Source organism: Pygocentrus nattereri, chromosome 20 (assembly GCF_015220715.1).
Source record: "Pygocentrus nattereri isolate fPygNat1 chromosome 20, fPygNat1.pri, whole genome shotgun sequence".
NCBI lineage: Eukaryota > Metazoa > Chordata > Actinopteri > Characiformes > Serrasalmidae > Pygocentrus > Pygocentrus nattereri.
In genome coordinates, this window is record NC_051230.1 from 15,150,492 (window position 1) to 15,169,786 (window position 19,295).

The 19,295-nt window shown below is 38.3% G+C and overlaps 1 protein-coding gene across 1 annotated transcript in view; it reads right to left on the reverse strand.

The window, feature by feature from the left end:
- The window catches only part of col27a1b (collagen, type XXVII, alpha 1b), a 120,767-nt gene that overhangs the window by 14,343 nt on the left and 87,129 nt on the right, over positions 1-19,295 (reverse strand). The window contains exons 23-34 of the mRNA XM_017691028.2: positions 18,484-18,537; positions 17,401-17,445; positions 17,256-17,309; positions 17,011-17,064; positions 15,238-15,291; positions 11,371-11,424; positions 4,557-4,610; positions 2,907-2,951; positions 2,447-2,491; positions 2,265-2,318; positions 1,623-1,676; positions 412-465 (exon numbers count right to left, since the gene is read on the reverse strand). Of these exons, the coding sequence (XP_017546517.1) occupies positions 412-465; positions 1,623-1,676; positions 2,265-2,318; positions 2,447-2,491; positions 2,907-2,951; positions 4,557-4,610; positions 11,371-11,424; positions 15,238-15,291; positions 17,011-17,064; positions 17,256-17,309; positions 17,401-17,445; positions 18,484-18,537 (621 nt within the window). The remainder of the gene's footprint in view (positions 1-411; positions 466-1,622; positions 1,677-2,264; positions 2,319-2,446; positions 2,492-2,906; positions 2,952-4,556; positions 4,611-11,370; positions 11,425-15,237; positions 15,292-17,010; positions 17,065-17,255; positions 17,310-17,400; positions 17,446-18,483; positions 18,538-19,295) is intronic.

The following is a 19,295-nucleotide window of genomic DNA, read 5'->3' on the forward strand; positions in this document are numbered from 1 at the left end:
AAATGCTATACATTAATAATGTGCTCTAAATTTGCATAATTTGACAAAAATGACAAAAAGGGTATGAGCTACATTTCTCATTAGGTTGAACAGGATTTTTGTTTGCCCAACCTGCTATGAAAGAATTTTGTGGATTTGTATCATCACTTGGTCTTCTGACAATTTGTACAATTAGTTATTGCTTAACACTGATCATTTGATTTACAATATATTTGCATTAGTGGACCAGATGCAGGTCCACTAAACCAAACTCCCAAAGTGGAACAATTGCTGATAATAATCCTGTCTATCAGCAAACCAGTGAACTCTTCAGAGGTGCATATGGTCTCTCACATCACATTAATAGAAGACCATATGAATAATCAGCAATGATTGACCTTGAACGGCAAAAAACGCAAGCAGATGGTTCACCTTCTCTCCTGGTTCTCCTGGTAAGCCCAATTCCCCAACTTTTCCTGGTGGGCCCTGTTGCAAAGAGCAAGAAACAAAATTAAAACAGCATCATTTTAAACCTTAGTGGGATCTAGCAGTCATCATTTAATCACATCTAAAAGTCTTCTAGTCCACCACTGTGTGAGAGTATTGGACAGGGTGGGTAATTGGAAGCAGAAGGACAATATGACCAAAGGCCTGCATGTCATCTTTTTTTAATTAGGTCCATTATTCCAATTTGAAAAGCCTGTGGTACAGCATCTAGTCCTGGTTGAAAGTATGCTATTGTACAGTGTTGATTGAGTCTTCTATATAAAGACAGTAATAATTATTGTAAGACTTGAAGCAGTTAGCTGAGCAGAGATGGGTCTTGCTGAGGATTTTAAAATGGTGCATACTAGAAATAAGCAGCTGAATTTCATTGCATGAATTTCTTGAGATAACATAAATGCAATATTTTTACACACATTTTTGTAAAATCACTTGCAAGTCCATCAAAATGAATTCCTTGTACATATGTATATTGTACAATGTAATTGTATGTGTGGATTTTTGATTGGGCCCCCAAGAAAGTTACCCAAAGCTCACCGAATGAGAAAACTTAAATATGTATTTTTTCTGTACATTTTACAGCATAATTTCTGTTTTTCTTGTGTTGAATATGACACATTAGAATAAAATAAAACTTTCACTTGGGTGATAGTTTTACTTTATCCCAATATGTTAAATTCAGTAATTGAGCATTAACTGCTCCCTGGGTGCTGCGGATAGGGCTGCCTACTGCTCCAGGCAAGTGTGCTCACTGCCCCCTAGTACGTTGTGGGACTAATAAGGGTCACTTAATCTTAATCTTAAAGTGTGCAGAAGCGTGTTCTCTGTAGAGGATGTGTTCACTTATTTTCACTTAGAAAATAAGTCATTTGTTAAGCCCCATTCATTTGTCATTTGTCCATGGGCACCCAAACCTTTGTAAATGACTGTAACATTTTATTTTTTTCCCTTATAAATTGTAGTAGTGGTGTAGTGTTGAAGTAATTCAACAACAAATTATAGTATAGAATATATTTTTAAAATAGTGAAAATGAACACTGTGAACAAAAGGGCTTCTAAAACACCAAAAAACTGTATGCTTCCCTGAAGACAAAAGTTTGGTTGAAACAAACAGTAAAATGTGATGTAACCAGTGTTACCTTCATTCCAATCTCTCCCAGAGGGCCCATTGCTCCTGCTGGTCCTGAAGGTCCCTGTAAACAGGCCAACAAATAGAAAGGTCTGATAATCCAAACACTGATAATTAGTGCTGAGCATCACAGTAATAGCAGTCATATTCCCTCTTCCCAGTTCCCTATAAGGGAATACTGTAGTGGCATAGCTTTGATTTCATAAGTCTATTTGAGACAGTTCCATATGAGTGGTAAATATGTCAAAATATAACATCACAGTGCTTCAAAACATACTCATGATATACATGACAATATACATTTTTTCCTGAGGTTTGGTACAGAACTGAAAAGTTGTGCAGTTTAGCAGTATTATGAGTACTGACTATACTGTCATATTGCCCAATATAGATCCAATAATTCAAGGTTTTGCAACAGTAAAAAGTATTTTCCACCTTTCAACTGAAGGATCTTTAAATAAGCCATTTCTGTCAAAAGATGTGCAAGTTTGAAGAATGTTTTTAAACTTTAAAGCACCTTCACATAATGTAAAGATTATGTATTTTTCCTAGACCATCCTTTCATATATTTCATTAAGTTTCAATAGGTTATTCATTTGTCAGAATTTTTGTTGTAAGAGTGTTTTGTACACAAACTACCCAAGAAACTTACAGGCTCTCCTGGGATTCCCTTTGCTCCAGGAGGTCCAGAGGGTCCTTGAATGCCCTTGAAATGTAAAAATTCTTGAAGGATTTATGGATTTCTCAATCTTAGCATTCATGTATTTCAAAAGCTAATACCATTCTAAGACTATGTGCATGGTTCCAAAGAGATTAATTGAGTTAGTTACTTACTGGAAATCCTGGCGCTCCAGATTCCCCTGTTGCACCGATCTTTCCCTGATACAAGACATAGATATGGGGATCAGCCAATCCATTTACAATGCAGAGGAGAAACACACAACGGTCTTTCAGTAAGATCTACATTTAGATGACTACCTCGCTTGTTAATATGCAACCTCCCAGGGCTAGAACTGCTTCTTCTCAATAATGTCTCTCATTGTCTATATTTGAGTGTAAGAGTTTAAATATTCTATCAGGGCAAACTAGCTTATTTGGATATAACAAAAGGAATGCTAATGTTAGCCGCAAAACCTTGGCAGCCCCTCAAGGCCTGTGAAGCTGCAGTTGCCTTAGGTGACTTCGAAGATTAGAAGTATCTGTGGCTTTAATCAGATAATTTAAAATAGTCTTCTGAGGAAATGCGGCACCAGCAAAGCAACACAACAAACAAAAGTAAAATGTGTTGTTATACCATCAGCCCTGGAAAACCCAACTTTCCTGGCGGACCATCCGGACCCTGGAGAGGAGAAACATTTTACAAACGGTTCTCAACAGTGACAGCCGTTCATCAGCTTTCAATTATGATAATTAAGAAAGACAGTTCCTCTCAGAGTTTCATCTTAACTGTGACAGATTTCTAAACAACTTAAAGTGATGGAACTGAAGCCTATAAACAGATTTCAATCTTTCTTGGTTGGGTTTCAGTGCCAGGACTATAGATTCAAGAAGGTACCAACAGCTTGATGTATTCCTTTAAACTATAGAAAATAATAGAATAAAAAATAGTTAAGTAATTTATGTGTTACTTTTATGACAAGAAAAAGATGAGCATCCTTCAACCCTAAGATTCACAGACCACTGAAGTCATTTTTCAGTAGTCAGTTTTATCCACATATTAGAAACAGGGTCAAAGCTAGATTTCTCAACAACAGAAAAGAATGGCATTTTAAAAAGCCACCCATTTCATGTCATTGACAAAATGGTTGCAAACTCAATATGTGTTGTCCCATATAAATATTTCCACTGAATGTCACTGAATTCTCTGAATTACGAGGTTATTAAGGAGCTGAAATATGAAGAGCTAGAGCTACACTGCTGTACACTGAACTGACATCATAATATGGGCAAGGATAAAAAATACCCCAGGCAAACCAGTAAGCTTTATCAAATGTGGTAATTAAATTATTTTGGCAGTAGCAGAACATTTGGAGCAGCTGGTGTTGTTATTATGCAACAATGATTAAGTTTAATAGTAGACTTACTTTCATGTGATATCATTTCATTGTTTAGATGTGGTAGCTTTCTATTACCACAGATTTCGCAAAATTCATATTTGTCTCCTTAACGACTTCATAATTCAGAGAATTCAGTGACATTTGGTGGAAAAATTGATATAGGATAAAACACATACCACAGGTTGTTAAGGCATCGATTTTAGAAAATTCCAACTTGCTAATATAAACATGATGTCGACTACAGAATGATGACACAACTTAATAGGTCTACTAAGAATGTACAGCTATTCAAACTGTAAACAAGCCTATCTGTTTCCAAACTGGAAGGATGGTACAGTAGGGCAAGAATAGCTTAGCCAATGGTTCCACACACAAAAACATAAGTTCACTCTTTATCGCCATTCCCAAACGTCTTTATCGCCTAAACTGATGTCCGTGGGGCTTAAAGTGAACAAGAATCAAACCTGTGCTGTGGTGTTCAAACATAAATTTGACATCATTGTGATTTTAGACACAAACATCATTCATCTATTTCAGCTAACTGCTCACTACTCAGTCCAAATGTTTAAAACAAGTCAGTTACTACAGTGAATGCATGTTTGCTACTGCCACATCATAATACTTTTATTAGTATATTTTAGTATACTTAGCTGCGGTAAGTTCAAGCTTATTCATGATTTATGAAACTAAGCTACTAATTGGCATCTCACAAATTGCTTTTTGTTTTCAGTGGAAAAATGGTATAAGTTGGACACAAATACAGGTCTTGTATTTAAGCAGCCTTAGTGTTTGGTTTCATTTACAGATAAAAATGTAATTGACAATGTCTTTCCTGGACCCTCGGTTCTAAAAAATTGACTAAATGTCCACATAAAGCTAATGTTTACCTTGCTTCCCACTGACCCTTTCTCCCCAGCTGGTCCATCAGGCCCCTGTGCCCCCTGTGAGAGAATAGGTGGGAGGACAAGCAAAAGAGAACAAGAGAGAGAGAGAGAGAAAGAAAAGATGGCCAAATAATTAGATGAACAGCAGAGGGCTCACTTTGTGCAAATATGGAGGGACAGTAAGCCAGCCATTCGAGGTTACTGAGGGCACTGGGTCAAGAAAAACGCACCACTACTCTGTACGTCTAATGGAACTGCTGGATGTAATTATTTAGAGAAATACTTAGTGTTGTTATGGCTATCTGACAAAGCTTGACACACCTAAGCACACAGAGTGTATTAGTGCGCCTACAGCATTACACAGCATTTGTGTTCTTGAAAGTACTTGGATTTCTGTCCAAGCGCACAGACACGAGACATGAATGAATGCAGCTTTCGAGAACTTTGAAACATTAGCACTTTTTGACATCATGGAAGTTTGGTTACAGTGGACGGTTGCCATTCTATTTCCATTGTAGTGATTCAGAAGCATTATGAAACCAATAGACAGCCCGGGAAACTTCTCATGACTCTGAAGGACTTGCTTTGCTCTGTGAGGTGGAAAGAGTGATGAATGGAGACATTATTAAGGCTGCAGCCACTGTGGTTCCCGCTGAAGATCAGCCATGTGGTGCTCTCTTGAAGGTTGTGGGTTCTGCGGCCCGGCGCACACTGCCGTCTCTGTTCTCTGTGGTTCTCTGTGATCTGATGTCAGAGACGGACCTCTGACCTTTCAGGGGGCCAATCACAACATTTGCACTGATCCAAATCGGGCCAAGAAAAGGGATGGGCTTTCTTCAAGGAATCTCTTTTTTATCCAGAAAGAGTACTCTCAGTTTTGAAAGCAATGGTTTCTAGTTGGCAAGTACAATAAATGTTCTACAAAGAAACAAACACTAAAGCAAGAGTGATTCTGAAAATGTATGTAGGATGTGCTGTGTATACATTAAGTTGTGTTTTTGAAGCATAATGGATGTCAGAGAGATCACCAATGGTAAATACTGTATAGTGAAATTTGACACACTCAGTTGTAAAAGTCTAAACTCTGTCTGCCACAACCACATCACATCATCAGTTATCACAGACAAAATTATACAGAAGTACAATACTCCATGAATAAACGTGTCTATATAACGCAAATACGACAAAACTGCAACCACTACACAATACAGGTCTTAAGATGAGACAGACATAAGAGAATGTCTTACCAAAGCTAATCTTATGAAGTCATATCCAACTTTTTAACAGTGGAGTAACAGTAAAATTTCTAGCTACTTTCGCTTTTCATGTTTTTCTGGTATCCATGGTGATCAGGCAGAAGCCTGTGAAAACTCTGCCTATATCACTACCATGACAACAAATTACCACAAATTCTTTCCTCTGGCAAACTCATTGTATTGCTGAAACAATGGATTATACAGATTTAGAACCTAAGAATTCATGAAACCATTATAAATGTATAGTTGCATGCAAAAGGTCAAAAAGTGACATTTCTAATTGAGAAACTGAACACATCCTCTACAGAGAACACACCTCTGCACATTTTAATGCACCATTACTGTTTATTCATAGAATTTAATAAACTGATAAAAAAATAAAGCATAAAATGTGACCTGTGCAAAAGTTACAGCACATTTATATTGTATTTTGTTCCAATATGGTAAACTCTACTAACATTTGCAAAAAGATGCCATAAGTGTGTTCCCTTGATAGGATGTGCTAAATTATTTTCACTTAGAAAATCAACAAAACTTGGGGTGTTCAAACTTTTGCAAGCAACTTAACATATTGTGCGTAAATGTTTACTGATGAAATTCAGCCCCTGCCCAGTGGCTTCTACTGTTAGTGTGTTCTGAGTCAATAGGTACTGTTCTTTTCTAAGCTCAGGGAAACATGCTGAAATTGTCTGTGGTAACCGACCATATGCTACAGATGCTGCAGCCAGAGATTAAGTTGAATGCGCTGGAGTATTCCTTTAAAGACAGCACTAGCTTTAGAAGCACACAATTAAAGGATGGAGCAAATACCCATGACAAGCTGAGGCAGATTCTCTTTTGAGCTTCATGGGAAATGAGCAGCGCTACCAGTGCTCTTGGAAGGAGATGATACGCTTACATCTAACCCGCATATCTGGCAGCAAAGGTAGCAGTTGTTCAGCCTCACTTCCACAGCATATGAATGCCCTGTTTCATTGCAGCGATTTCCATTCACAAACTGGTTTTTGCCTTATGTGGATGGTGATGAAGCAAGTGATGAAAGCTGATTGGAAATCATCAGGCCATCAGTTGTCTGAAGTAATTTAAACAGGGCATACTGCTATTGAAGAAAGTAGAGACAGAACGATTGATCAGCCACTTTTTCAGTGCACAAATATGTAATCGGCTGATATTTCTCTAACTTAGCCGATCCTGAAAACTGATCAGTGACGTAAAATGTATGAGGATTGCTGCAGACCTGTATGAGGCTTTCTGGCCACAGGACCCTGTAGTTCCTCTTTCAAATGCTAGATGGAAATACAGACCTTTTGACTTCTTACTACAGTTAGAAGTAAATAGACAAATAGTACACAGTAAACAGACAACTGTATGTCAGGATAGCAGCAGAACTCTTGTTGTAGAAGCTTATATGACAAACAAATGCAATGCATGGTGCAATATGAGAGATATTTGATGGTATAAATATGTGTATGAGAGCATATGGACATCTTATTAATAATTTAATTAATTATAATATAATTATTGAACAATTTATGTGAATAAATGCCTTATCAGATTAGGGGTGGGCAATATGATTATATTCATTACATTGGCTACAATTATTACCTTTTAAACCAATCAGCTATCCAGTTAATCAATGAATATTCGATGACTTATGTATAATAGCTAGAACATTGTCATAGTATTTTAGTACCTCTTTTATCTTTTGACGTCCTTAGCTAGTTCAGCTTCTCCAGTTTTTGTATTTATGTTTAAACTTTGGTTCTATGTAACTGATAGTGTACTGTTGTAACATACTATTTTCTGCTCAGTTCAGTTTTAAACTGTGATAAAGAGTGAAAAAAATGCAATTTTGGGGTATTTTAACAGAAACAATTTAGGTTATTTGGGTGGCGACTGCGTTCTAGTGTTTGTTAGCAACGTTAACCTCTTAGCTCCAATTCTGAACTAAAGAAGTAAAATTGTCTTTTCTCATTTACCATATCTGGTGCAGGTGGAAAACTGGTTGTATTAGATTTTTTGCCAAACTTTTTCTTTTAAAGAACACTGACCACCTGCATGTTTCATTACAAAGCGACCAGGCTTTAGTGAGGTGTACGTGAAACAATTAATAAAATCACTGTAGTTACAATTACTAGTTATTTTTAGATGTGAATCACCTTTTTAAACTGGTTTATTAGTCACAGATTCCTTCAGGTTTGGCAGGCTGAAAATTTTCCACAAGGAAAATTAAAATTAAATAGCTTTTGATGTTTCATAGGACCAATTCTTTGTATCAATGACAGTGTGCCCTTGTTTCTCTGCTCAGCTCATCAAACCTCAGAAAAGCTAAGTATTCTGATGGATTTCATCATATATTGTGACATACTGGCATCGCTTTACACTAAATCTACTTTTAATGTAGTGTAGTAAGGCTTATTAATTTTGTCATAAACACATTAATAAACCAATTGTAAACCATTCCTGAATCCTTTATAAGAGTAATCTTTTTGTAAAGTGGTACTCACAATCAATGAAAGTGAGAGGTCTGAAGGTCCTTTTCTTGAAGCATATTAATACCACCTTTCACAGATGAGGTGGTACATTTACAATAATAAACATTAATAAGCAGCTATAAAACATAAATACAAAGGGCAATAGTGATCTGGTATAATGCTAACTGATGGAGAAGACAAAGAAGCTAAGCAACCAGCAGGATCTAAGGTTAAAAGTATAGATGAATGTGGGCCCACTAGTTGGCAAGCAACTGATCATTGCTGCCATTTTTATTTATTTGTCAAACTATCAAATATTTTTAATGTGTTTATGAACAACAATAAACTAAGTAATTGGTGACACTATTTTCAGTGGTCCTTTTCACATGAAACGAACACTCAATGGACTCTTAGTAACGTATCAAAAACATATGATATTGTGTGAGGCCCTGGTTTAGGATTAGGCCAGGGTTAGTGTTAGGTTTTGTGTAAGGTTGTGTACGTTTAAGTTTTGTGTAATGGAAGTAAAATATTAAGAATAAATCTACTTAATGTAAGTAATATATCAACAGTACAGCTACAATATTTACTTCAGTGTATTCAGATTCTGCATTACTGATACTTCAATGACATGTTGTGTTTGTGTTACTGATACTCTGTTAAGAGTTTATTAACCATCTACAAATGGCCTACAATACTTTACCACTGTTGGAACAAAATCTAGTATCTCGAAACTGGTAACTTTTCAGGAGTAGTAAAAAACCTTCCTACCTTATAATGGATGCAAAATAGAGATAAAAAATAGAAGCGTGGGCTTGACAGTGATGATATTTCACTCTGGCCAACAAGGACATGCATAGAGCCCAACTACTCTGGGGGGCAGATTTTACTGAGCTAAAATGGACAAAGTCTCTGCACCGCCAATTTGCTTTCATAGGGATTTTGTCATATATAAGGTTTTGTTCAAAGCATATGTGATTGAAGCATATGTGAATTTTTCCCAGGAAATTGATTCCTTACAATCCTGTTTCCTTATCACATACGCTTCATATCAGTATCCCTTTCTGATCCTTGTTGAAGATAACATGTTCCTTTCAAGAATGCAGATGTTCACATGCTTACGACACCACCAGCAAGTCATACATCAAAATTGCTAACATATGAGAGATACACTAGTTCTAAAGCTGCTGCATTAGAAGTACATTGATAACATCACCTCCATAAGGACTCTGTCAGATTGACCTCTCCCTGCCCTTGACTGCTGCTGCTCCTACTGATTCTGTGCAGATCCTTGTTGGTGGTATTGTCCCGTTCAACACAATTACACTGTTTCACTTCTAAGGAATCTCTGTTTCACACTGCAGCTGGAAATAATTACTTTCAGTTGTCTATAAATGGGTCTGCAGTACTTTTGGCTGTATACCTAACGGCAAAGTAGTACTTTCCACAATTAATAGGATGACGCTTAAGTGAGTAGACTCCTTTCATGCCATTATTGAACTGCTGTTGTTAATGCTGGTGACGTAATGTGAACAGTTAGGAATTTTAACAGTTGTTGCAATTGAAAAACTTCAAAAATATTTTTTGTAAAAGAGTACAATACTTCATTCCACAGATGGAATGAGATCAGAGTTACGACCGCAACACTAGTCAGAACATTAAGTTGTTGAAATGTCCCCTAGAAAATGCAGAGGAAATACAACTCAAAAGGAAATAAAATCAACTGCTTACTCTGTGCTGCATGATCAGACTTCACTCTTAGTGCTTCAAACACTACAACTCAGCTGGATGACCTCAACTCCATAAAACACCTCCAAAAATGGCTTATTTACATGTTGTGTAGCAGAACAGTTTTCTCCAAGGGTCTTTAAAAATAAACATTAACATCAGTGGTGTCTTGCTTGATTTAAAATATTTACTACATCCTGGACAATCATTGCAATACCCCCTTGTTTACGGTGTTGTGTTTGTGATACCCTGAGCAACTGGAAAGCTCTTAGGGCACATGCATTTTGTGTGTTGATGTAGGATGAACCAGAATGGTTCTTAATAGATATGCGATTACTTCTATCTCTATCAGGCCAATGCTAGCAGAAAAAAGCAGATCAGATATCAGAGTTAAAAAAAAGGAACCCAGTCAGATTCTCTAAAAAATGTTGCCAGAAATATCACAAAAATTCCTGTAGAGCAGTATAATATAAATCACAGTAAAGTAGGTCAGATCATACTAACAGTAGCCTAATATTAACATAATGAACAAACAGACCACAAAAATTACACTTACTTTCTCTTAAACGCTCATGTTTTGCAAACGTTTGCATTGTAAATGCCGACTTCTAGTTTTGAAAGAAAGCTGCTGTTTTGTGCAAATCATGTTGTATTACTTCCTATTAAGTTTTAGAGCATTCATTTAGGCAGTTTAAGACTGATAAAACAGATAAAACAGTTTAAAACTAAGTACTTTTTAAAGGCAAAATAAAAGTTGGGTTTGGTTTTAAAGACAAATGTGCCAAAAAGGGTTATATGAAGAGATGTCCTAGAACCTCTACACTGAATGGCTTTAACTGAGGTTTTAAACTGAAACCTCTCCAAACAACTCCTTTTGGAATGTTTGTTTATTTATTTGTTTTCTTATTTTTACCCAATTTTCCCTTCCAACTGAGACAATTCCACCAGCCAGCTAGCTAGGTCTCCCCAAACACTACAGTCCTAGTAGGATGAAGGCCAGCTTGGGCATTCTCTGAGACACATAAAGTGCTGCCATATCTTTTCAAACTGGCATTGCTGCAACATCATTAAATGGCTTGATGAGCTTGAAACAGAACGCTAACTACCAATTATGTTACGTCAGCTAAAAGATGCCTTGACTAGCATCACGGTGAGGAACAAGGTGAGGACCATTCAACCACCCAGAGAGAGTGAGGCCAATTATACTGTCTTGGACTCCCAGTCACAGATGGCTGCAGCACTGCCAGTGATCAAACTTGCTCGCTCCTGACAACAGGGCCAATGCTTAAGAGCACATTGGTACGAGCTGATATTTTTGCTTCAGCATCAGCACCAGAAAAGAAAATCTGTAGTTCTTACCCTCATTCCTTTAGGTCCTCTGTTGCCACTGAGTCCTCTCGAACCGGAAGGTCCCTGGAGAAGTGAGGAGAGAGAAAAGGAATGGCACAATGAGGCAGACAACAGAATAAGAACCTTGTCTTAAGAACACAGCAGCTAGGCTCAGCGAGACTCCCTCTGGCACCTTCACAAACATCGCTTGACCTGATTAAAGCAGCAGAGAGAAAACCCTGTCCTTCAAAGGCCTGTGTTTATGTTTATGCTCGGCCGCGCTGCACTCACTGCCCTCCACCGAGGCTCCCCAGGAGTGCCTCCAAAAGGCATTTCCTGTCATGGCTAGCATGATGTCAAGGTTTTGGACAGTTTGAGCAGGGAAGTGTAAAACAGCGGAGGGGTTGGGGGGGCTTCAGCAGAGGTGTCTGCCGTTTTGATTTAAAAAGCCCGGCAATCACACTACTGTTCAGAGCCGTCAGCTGCTGTCAGTATGAGCTGAGGTATGCGCAGCAGGCCATGTGCCAGATCCTCTAGTGTGAACTTCTCTGCAGTCTTTGACCCCTAATGGACATAAACAGAGCTGTGACCAGAACCAGAATGTGGCTTTAATTGTTGTATTTAATGAGAGAGACTGGACCCTTATGGGGACCACTTTTATCTTGGTTTACCTCACAAGACACAAAGCAGATGACTGTCAGTGATGAAAGATTCTGATGCACTTGAAGTACAAACTTCAGTGGCCTTGTTCAAGGGCATGTATGCTAGCTTTGTAAAAAAATACAACAAAATTTGCTTTTAAATTTGAAGAACTCAGAGCACTGTTTGATAATTAGGGCCTGACTGATATGTTGTAGTGGTTTGCTAACTGACCGAGCCTGGCAGGGCCCCAAAAACATTGAGTTTCAATGTTTTCTACTGAGGTTATTTTTTTATGTAGATTTGTTTGCTCTCTCTCACTTTAGTTTAATGCAGTGGTTCATAAACTATGGATTGTCACATTGTGTCCCAGCAAGTTTGCCCAGGTGTGAATTGTGAGCTGAGCTGAAAACGGAATGAGTTTGAATCGATCTTTCATGATTTATCAAGGTCCATTCTGATGGACGCTGTGTAAAATTTTAACTAGAGGCAGATGGATTATCTGTACATGTTGCAGAATGTGGTGGTGACCAGAGCTACTCTGTCATGGTCGCTTTTGTGGTTTATTTGCTTAATTTTAGTGCTTGCAGCTCCAAGCTGAAAAAGGGCCGTCTCTCCGTGCTTGCAAAGCATAGTACATTGAAATTCAAATGCATTAATAATCGCATTATCTTTAAAGAGCCTGTGAAAAGCTTTGTAAAGTTGACTGCATTAACTGAGAACTTTATTAGGAAACCTATTTGTAAATATACTCATTGTCTATTTCATCCACCCCACTTACCACATAGGAGTACTTTGTAGTTCGACAATTACAGACTGTAGTCCATCAGTTTCTCTGCATACTTTGTTAGCCCCTTTTCACCCTGTCAGGTATTACAACCCCAATTCCAATGAAGTTGGGACATCGTGTAAAACATAAATAAAAACAGAATACGATGATTTGCAAATCCTTTTCAACCTATATTCAATTGAATACACTACAAAGATAAGATATTTTTTGTTCAAACGGATAAACTTTGTTGTTTATCTTATCTTTATCTTAACTTTGTAGTCCATAATATCATCAAAAGATTCAGAGAATCTGGAGAAACCTCTGCAAGTAAGCAGAAAACCAACACTGAGTGCCCATGACCTTTGATCTCTCAGGCGGCACTGCATTAAAAACTGACATCATTCTGTAATGGATATTACCACATGGGCTTCAGAAAACCACTGTCAGTGAAGACAGCTCGTCGCTCCATCTACAAGTGCAAATTAAAACTCTGCCATGCAAAGCGAAAGCCATATATCAACAACACCCAGAAATGCAGCTGGCTTCTCTGGACCTGAGCTCATCTGAGATGGACTGATGCAAAGTGGAAAAGTGTCCTGTGGTGTGACGAGTCCACATTTCAGATTGTTTTTGGAAATCATGGAACGTCGTGTCCTCCGGGCCAAAGAGGAAAAGGACTGTCCGGATTGTTATTAGCGCAAAGTTCAAAAGCCAGCATCTCTGATGGTGTGGGGGTGTGTTAGTGCCCATGGCATGGGTAACTTGCACATCTGTGAAGGCACCATTAATGCTGAAAGGTACATACAGGTTTTGGAGCAACATATGCTGTCATCCAAGCAACGTCTTTTTCAAGAACATCCCTGCTTATTTCAGCAAGACAATGCCAAGCCACATTCTGCACGTGTTACAACAGCATGGCTTCGTAGTAAAAGAGTGCAGGTACTAGACTGGCCTGCCTGCAATCCAGACCTGTCTCCCATTGAAAATAGAATCCCACCTACAAAGCTTCAACAATTAGTGTCCTCAGTTCCCAAACGCTTATTGAGTGTTGTTAAAAGGAAAGGTGATGTAACACAGTGGTAAACATGCTCCTGTCCCAACTTCTTTGGAATGTGTTGCAGGCATCAAACTCAAAATAAGTGAATATTTGGAAAAAAAAAGTTTATCCGTTTGAACATTAAATATCTTGTCTTTGTAGTGTATTCAATTGAATATACGTTAAAAGGATTTGTAAATCATCGTATTCTGTTTTTATGTTTTACACAACGTCCCAACTTCATTGGAACTGGGGTAGTATTTGGATCATTCTCAGTACTGCAATGACACTGATGTGGTGGTGGTGTGTTAGTGTGTGGTGCTAGTATGAGTGGATCAGACACAGCAGTGCCGCTTAAGTTTTTAAACACTGTGTCCACTCACTGTCCACTCTAATAAATATACCATGTTGGTCCAGGTTGTAGATGTAAAGTCAGAGACAGTAGCTCATCTGTTGCTGCACAGTTTGTGTTGGCCATCTTCTAGACCTTCATCAGTGGTCACAGGATGCTGCCCATGCTGTTGGCTGGATATTTTTGTTTGGTGGACTATTCTTAGTCCAGCTGTCACTGCTATACCCAGCAGCACTGCTGTGTATGGTCCAGTCATATCAATGCAATGCACACTAATGCAACACCACCACATCAGTGTCACTGCAGTGCTGAGAATAATCCGCCACTCAAATAGTACTTGCGCTGTGGTGGTCTTGTGGGAGTTCTGACCATTGAAGAAAAGGACGAAAAGGTGCTAACAAAGAATGTAGAAAAACAGATGGACTACACTCTGTAATTGAGAAACTACAAAGTGAACCTATAAGTTAACTGTTGCTGATAAAATGCTCAAAGAGTATAGAGACAAGGAAGTGTTCCTAATAAAAGTGCTCAGTGAGTGTGTACTTCATAAGCTCCTGGGTCCTCATTAGGTACTAATATTTCTTCTATTGTCCTCAGGTCATTCTGAGGGGTTCTCAGGAGTGCCCAATCTCAATGGCATCTCAATGTAAGAGCCAGATGTGTTTGATCGAAACTCTCCAGGGCAGTCGACCTTCAGAACCAGGATTGGGCGCTCCTGCCATATGTGTAAAAAGCCACACTCTATTGACCAAGGAGGAAAAAATAAGAGGGAACTGTTTAAAATTCCAAATGAGTCAGGGACATCTTCATTTATTCACACAGGTCACATCTGTAAAGTGTGTGCTAGCATTTTAAGCTATGATGGCAAAACAAGCATCACGTCATGTCTTTAGCAACACATTGACAATGGATACAGCTGCATGTTTGTACACACAATACACACATAATTTGTGTATTATGAAAGTGTGTTATCTCACAGCTCCAACAATTAAAAAAAATACACAATTATATAATTTCTATATTAAATGTACATAAATAATAACACTTCAGCTTTATATTATCAATTTGCAATCATTTGATAAAGTCTGAAGAACTTACAGGTATTCCTGGAGGTCCAGGTGCCCCTTGCTCGCCCGGTGTTCCTGGGTGTCCCTAATAACAATAATAATAAGAACAAGATTGACATAATATAGCAGTTTCTTTTTGACACCTTCATTCACAATGACTGAACGAAAAAGTTAAGAAATTAATTTATTCTTCATCCAGTTGTCCTTTATAACCATATTGTTAATGAGAATATTACACAAAGTTTATGTCTACATGGAAGAACAGGTACATTCTCACATGCACAGCTTTCAAACCAAACTGGTGATTTAGAAAAAGACACTAAGAGGGCACAATCTCAAGTAAAAACCCTGGGGCCATACTACAGAAACTTCCTATTTCTAGTCCGAAGTTAAGGGCTGACAAGGTCAAGGTTAGATTTTTCATAAATTTGTACTACAGAAGCAAATCTGATCTAAATTTAGGATTTTTTTCTTACAAACACTTCTCAAGGTAGGAAATCCTAAACTACTCACTTGAAGTTAATAATCAATTGTTATGTCTGTTACTAAGCAACAGGCACACAGTTGAAATGTAAACATAATAAATAAAAATAATAATAATAATAATAAAAGGGGACAGTGGAGAATATGTCTGCAGTTTCTGGGATTTTTTAAATGAAAAGCTAGGAAAAAAGTCACCACTATTGTGTATATAATGTCAATATGCTAGTTATAGTTAATAACAAATACAATAGAAAAGGAAGGTTAGAACAGAAGTAAGGACATCAGGAGGGTTGTCAGTTAGGGTTCTAAATTTAGGACAGTACTTAGAAAATTAGGTCTAGTTAGGATGAATGTGTAATACTATTCTGTATTTTAATAAATTCAGTCTTAATTGAAGGTGTCATGGTGACTAAACAGATTAATTTTAGTTTTAATTTTAAAGTTATGTCATTTCGGTAATATGGTACCTGATCCTTAATTGAGATCTTCAAATTAAGCCAATTTGTAATAAAGTATTTCCTTTCAACCTGAATAACACATTTCTTGATTAATACTTTGGTCTAGCTGTCTTTGTGATCTGTGCACAGTCTGTTCCACCTTCATCACTGGGTAATGAGGCATGCTGCATAAGGCTATTCAAGCAGAAACGAAGGGTGGAATACCAGCAGAATGGCCAAAAAAGAGGTGTTGAGTCATAAGATCTCAGAAAACTGATGATCAGCTAGTTTCAAATGACAAAATACTATTTTGAAGGTTGTCCATAAATAAAGCATATAAAGTAAAGCTGTTAGACTGTCTGTACTGTCTATTATGCATGAAAAATGAACCAAAAACCAAAAACACTGAATGTACCAGTGGTGACAGACCAGGCAGTTTGGTGTCAGAACAGGCAAATTCAAGCCAATGTTTTCTGATTGCTATGGGCACCAAACATTAAGAGGTGATCCTTGAAATATGACATGTAGATGATGTCAAACTTTCTTGGAGCACTTCAGATTTTGCCCTAGGGTTTGTCGTTGGAGCTCCTTGACTGCTGCCCTTGGTTTGGACTTTGACTTTGATCCCAAACCACTTATCCTCACAGCATGTAGGGAATGGCTATGATTTCTTTATGGCATAGAAAGGAAATGATTCAGCGATCTTGTTGGTGAACTTTAAAATGGAATGTGGCTGACGCAGCATTTTCCCACACTGAACGGTTCTCTAACCTTTTCCACTTTAGCTTGCTGAGTTGTTGCTGCACTATCATACCTGAGCAGGTTTTTGAGTTGGTAAAAAGATACCCCTGAGAGCAGAGATGAGATCCAGACTTACTCCTTACCATCGCTCCCTTTTCTCCCGGCGGCCCTGGTAGACCCATCTCTCCACGGTCACCCTGACAGCAAAAACAAAACAATGAGCTAATATCACAGTAGAAGACAAAGTGCAAAACCGCTACAAGACAACACAAATGATACAGCGAGTCTAAGCAAACATGCCATTCAAATAATACAAAGTTGAGCAACATCACAAGAATGCTTCAAAATTTGCAGAATTCTGAATAAGCACAGTAAACAACTTACTGACCTTCTCCCCCGGAAGTCCAGTCTCACCAACAGGCCCAATAAACCCCACAAGTCCCTATACAGCATAAATACATCATAAATGTAGAGCAAACATAATGAAGAAGCCAAAAATATTTTGAGCAAATGTGTAGAAAAAAAATGTTTACCCTTTCCCCAACCATTCCAACTTTTCCAGTTATTCCAGGCTCACCCTACAGCAGAGGGCCTAGTTAGCATGTCACATTGTTTTAAGCTTTATCATGAAGGCTCATCTTTAACCAGAATGAAAGACTGTAGCTACAATGATAGCAATAGCAATTGACCTACTCATGCTCTACCCACAGACGCATTTGCTCTCAGCAAATGTTTGGACAAGCTTTGCAAAATGTTGGCAAAAACCAAAATCAATCTAAAGAAAACACACTAGCACACAGCTCAGCTCTGATCAAATTGCCACATAGCACAGCTGCACTATTGGAAATCTACCCATTTCCAATTTGCTACAACAACATGGTCATGCACTTGACAAGATTTTGCCTCTATGCATTAGCTTGTTCACATAATGAGAACCTGGTCTACCACATGCACATCATTATTAATGATGTAGTTAAATCTGCTATGCTTGTATAGAATCTTGTTAATGGTTAGTAAAATTTGTCCAGCTTATACTATATGTCCAAATGTATCCAGACAGCCCTTCTAATTAGAGAATTCAGTTACACTGCTTACACAGGTATTTGACTGTGCACATGTATAATCTCCAGAGTAAAGCATTGGAAATACAATGGGATGCTCTGGGGCAGCGACATATGAGCCTAAAGTCACCATGCCCAATGCCAAGCATCAGTAAGCATTGTGCTCTGTGAGTGATGAACAACCTAGGAATGGAGAGGCTTGCTTGGGATGAATGGAGATGAGGTTTGTCATCCAACATCAGTACCTAACCTTACTAATGCTCTTGTCCTCGCAGCAATGTTCCAACATCTAGTGTAGGCTTCCCAGAAGAGTAGAGGCTGTTACTGCAGTAAACAAACTCCCTATTAATTTCTTTGATTTCATTAGTAAATTGGATGAGCAGGTGTCTACAAACCTTTACATATGCAGTGTAGCAACAGTTGCTACAAAAGAACATATCAGTGGGCAGAGCATGCATAGGTCAGTCTAGTGTTCCACACATTATCAAAGGATTTCTGGTCATCTATAAAAATTAATATTAATTCTGGTAACATTTTCTAGCATGTTGACCTCACCTTGGGCCCATCCGCTCCTGGCTTTCCAGAGAATCCCTTCCTCCCAGGCCTGCCCTGAACAGAAAGCAGAAATGACCCATAGTACTGGACTCTCGCCTCTCTAAGCCTCTTGGGGCTCTATGGCATCTCATTAGCTGCTCATTTGCACCAGTCTCCACCATCCACCGCCCTATCAGCTCCCTCAGGAGATGGGGTTTAATGAAATAGCCACACAGGAATAGAGCTGTGGCTTTATGCTGTTAAGCGGCCTTCATTGGATGCAAGTCAGCTGTGCTTATGTTGGAGCATGGATGAATTCTGCCTTGACAGCTAATGGCTAATGTTGAATTTTCCTTCCTCATTAGCTAAATTAGCCGTGCCATCCAGGTCTCCGCTCCATCCGCAAGCTGTGGTCAGTTTTGGGGATTGAACATAGAGCTGTGAATAATGACAGTGTTAACTTCAATAAATCACTATTAGTCATGTTCAGGATGTCTTGCTGTCATGAGAGGATGTGGAAGTGACCAGGTCTGGAACAAGGCCGGGCTATTCTTAGGCATGTGCTGATCCAAATTAAAGACACTGCTCTCAGAAAAGGAAAACTGCAGATACTAAGGAGAGGCTGAACCAAATCTAGGGTTAAATTTTTCTGAATATGTAGTACCATGTAAAAATAGCAACAGGGCTAACAGGGCACCAGGGACTCTCTATCTACTTTCCGACTGGGCACTACAGAATGGAAAAAGAACTGGGAATATAAACATTTAGCTCAGAATGACTCGACAATTACATCATTTAAAGTCTCACACTGTAAATGTTCTAAAAACATTTCT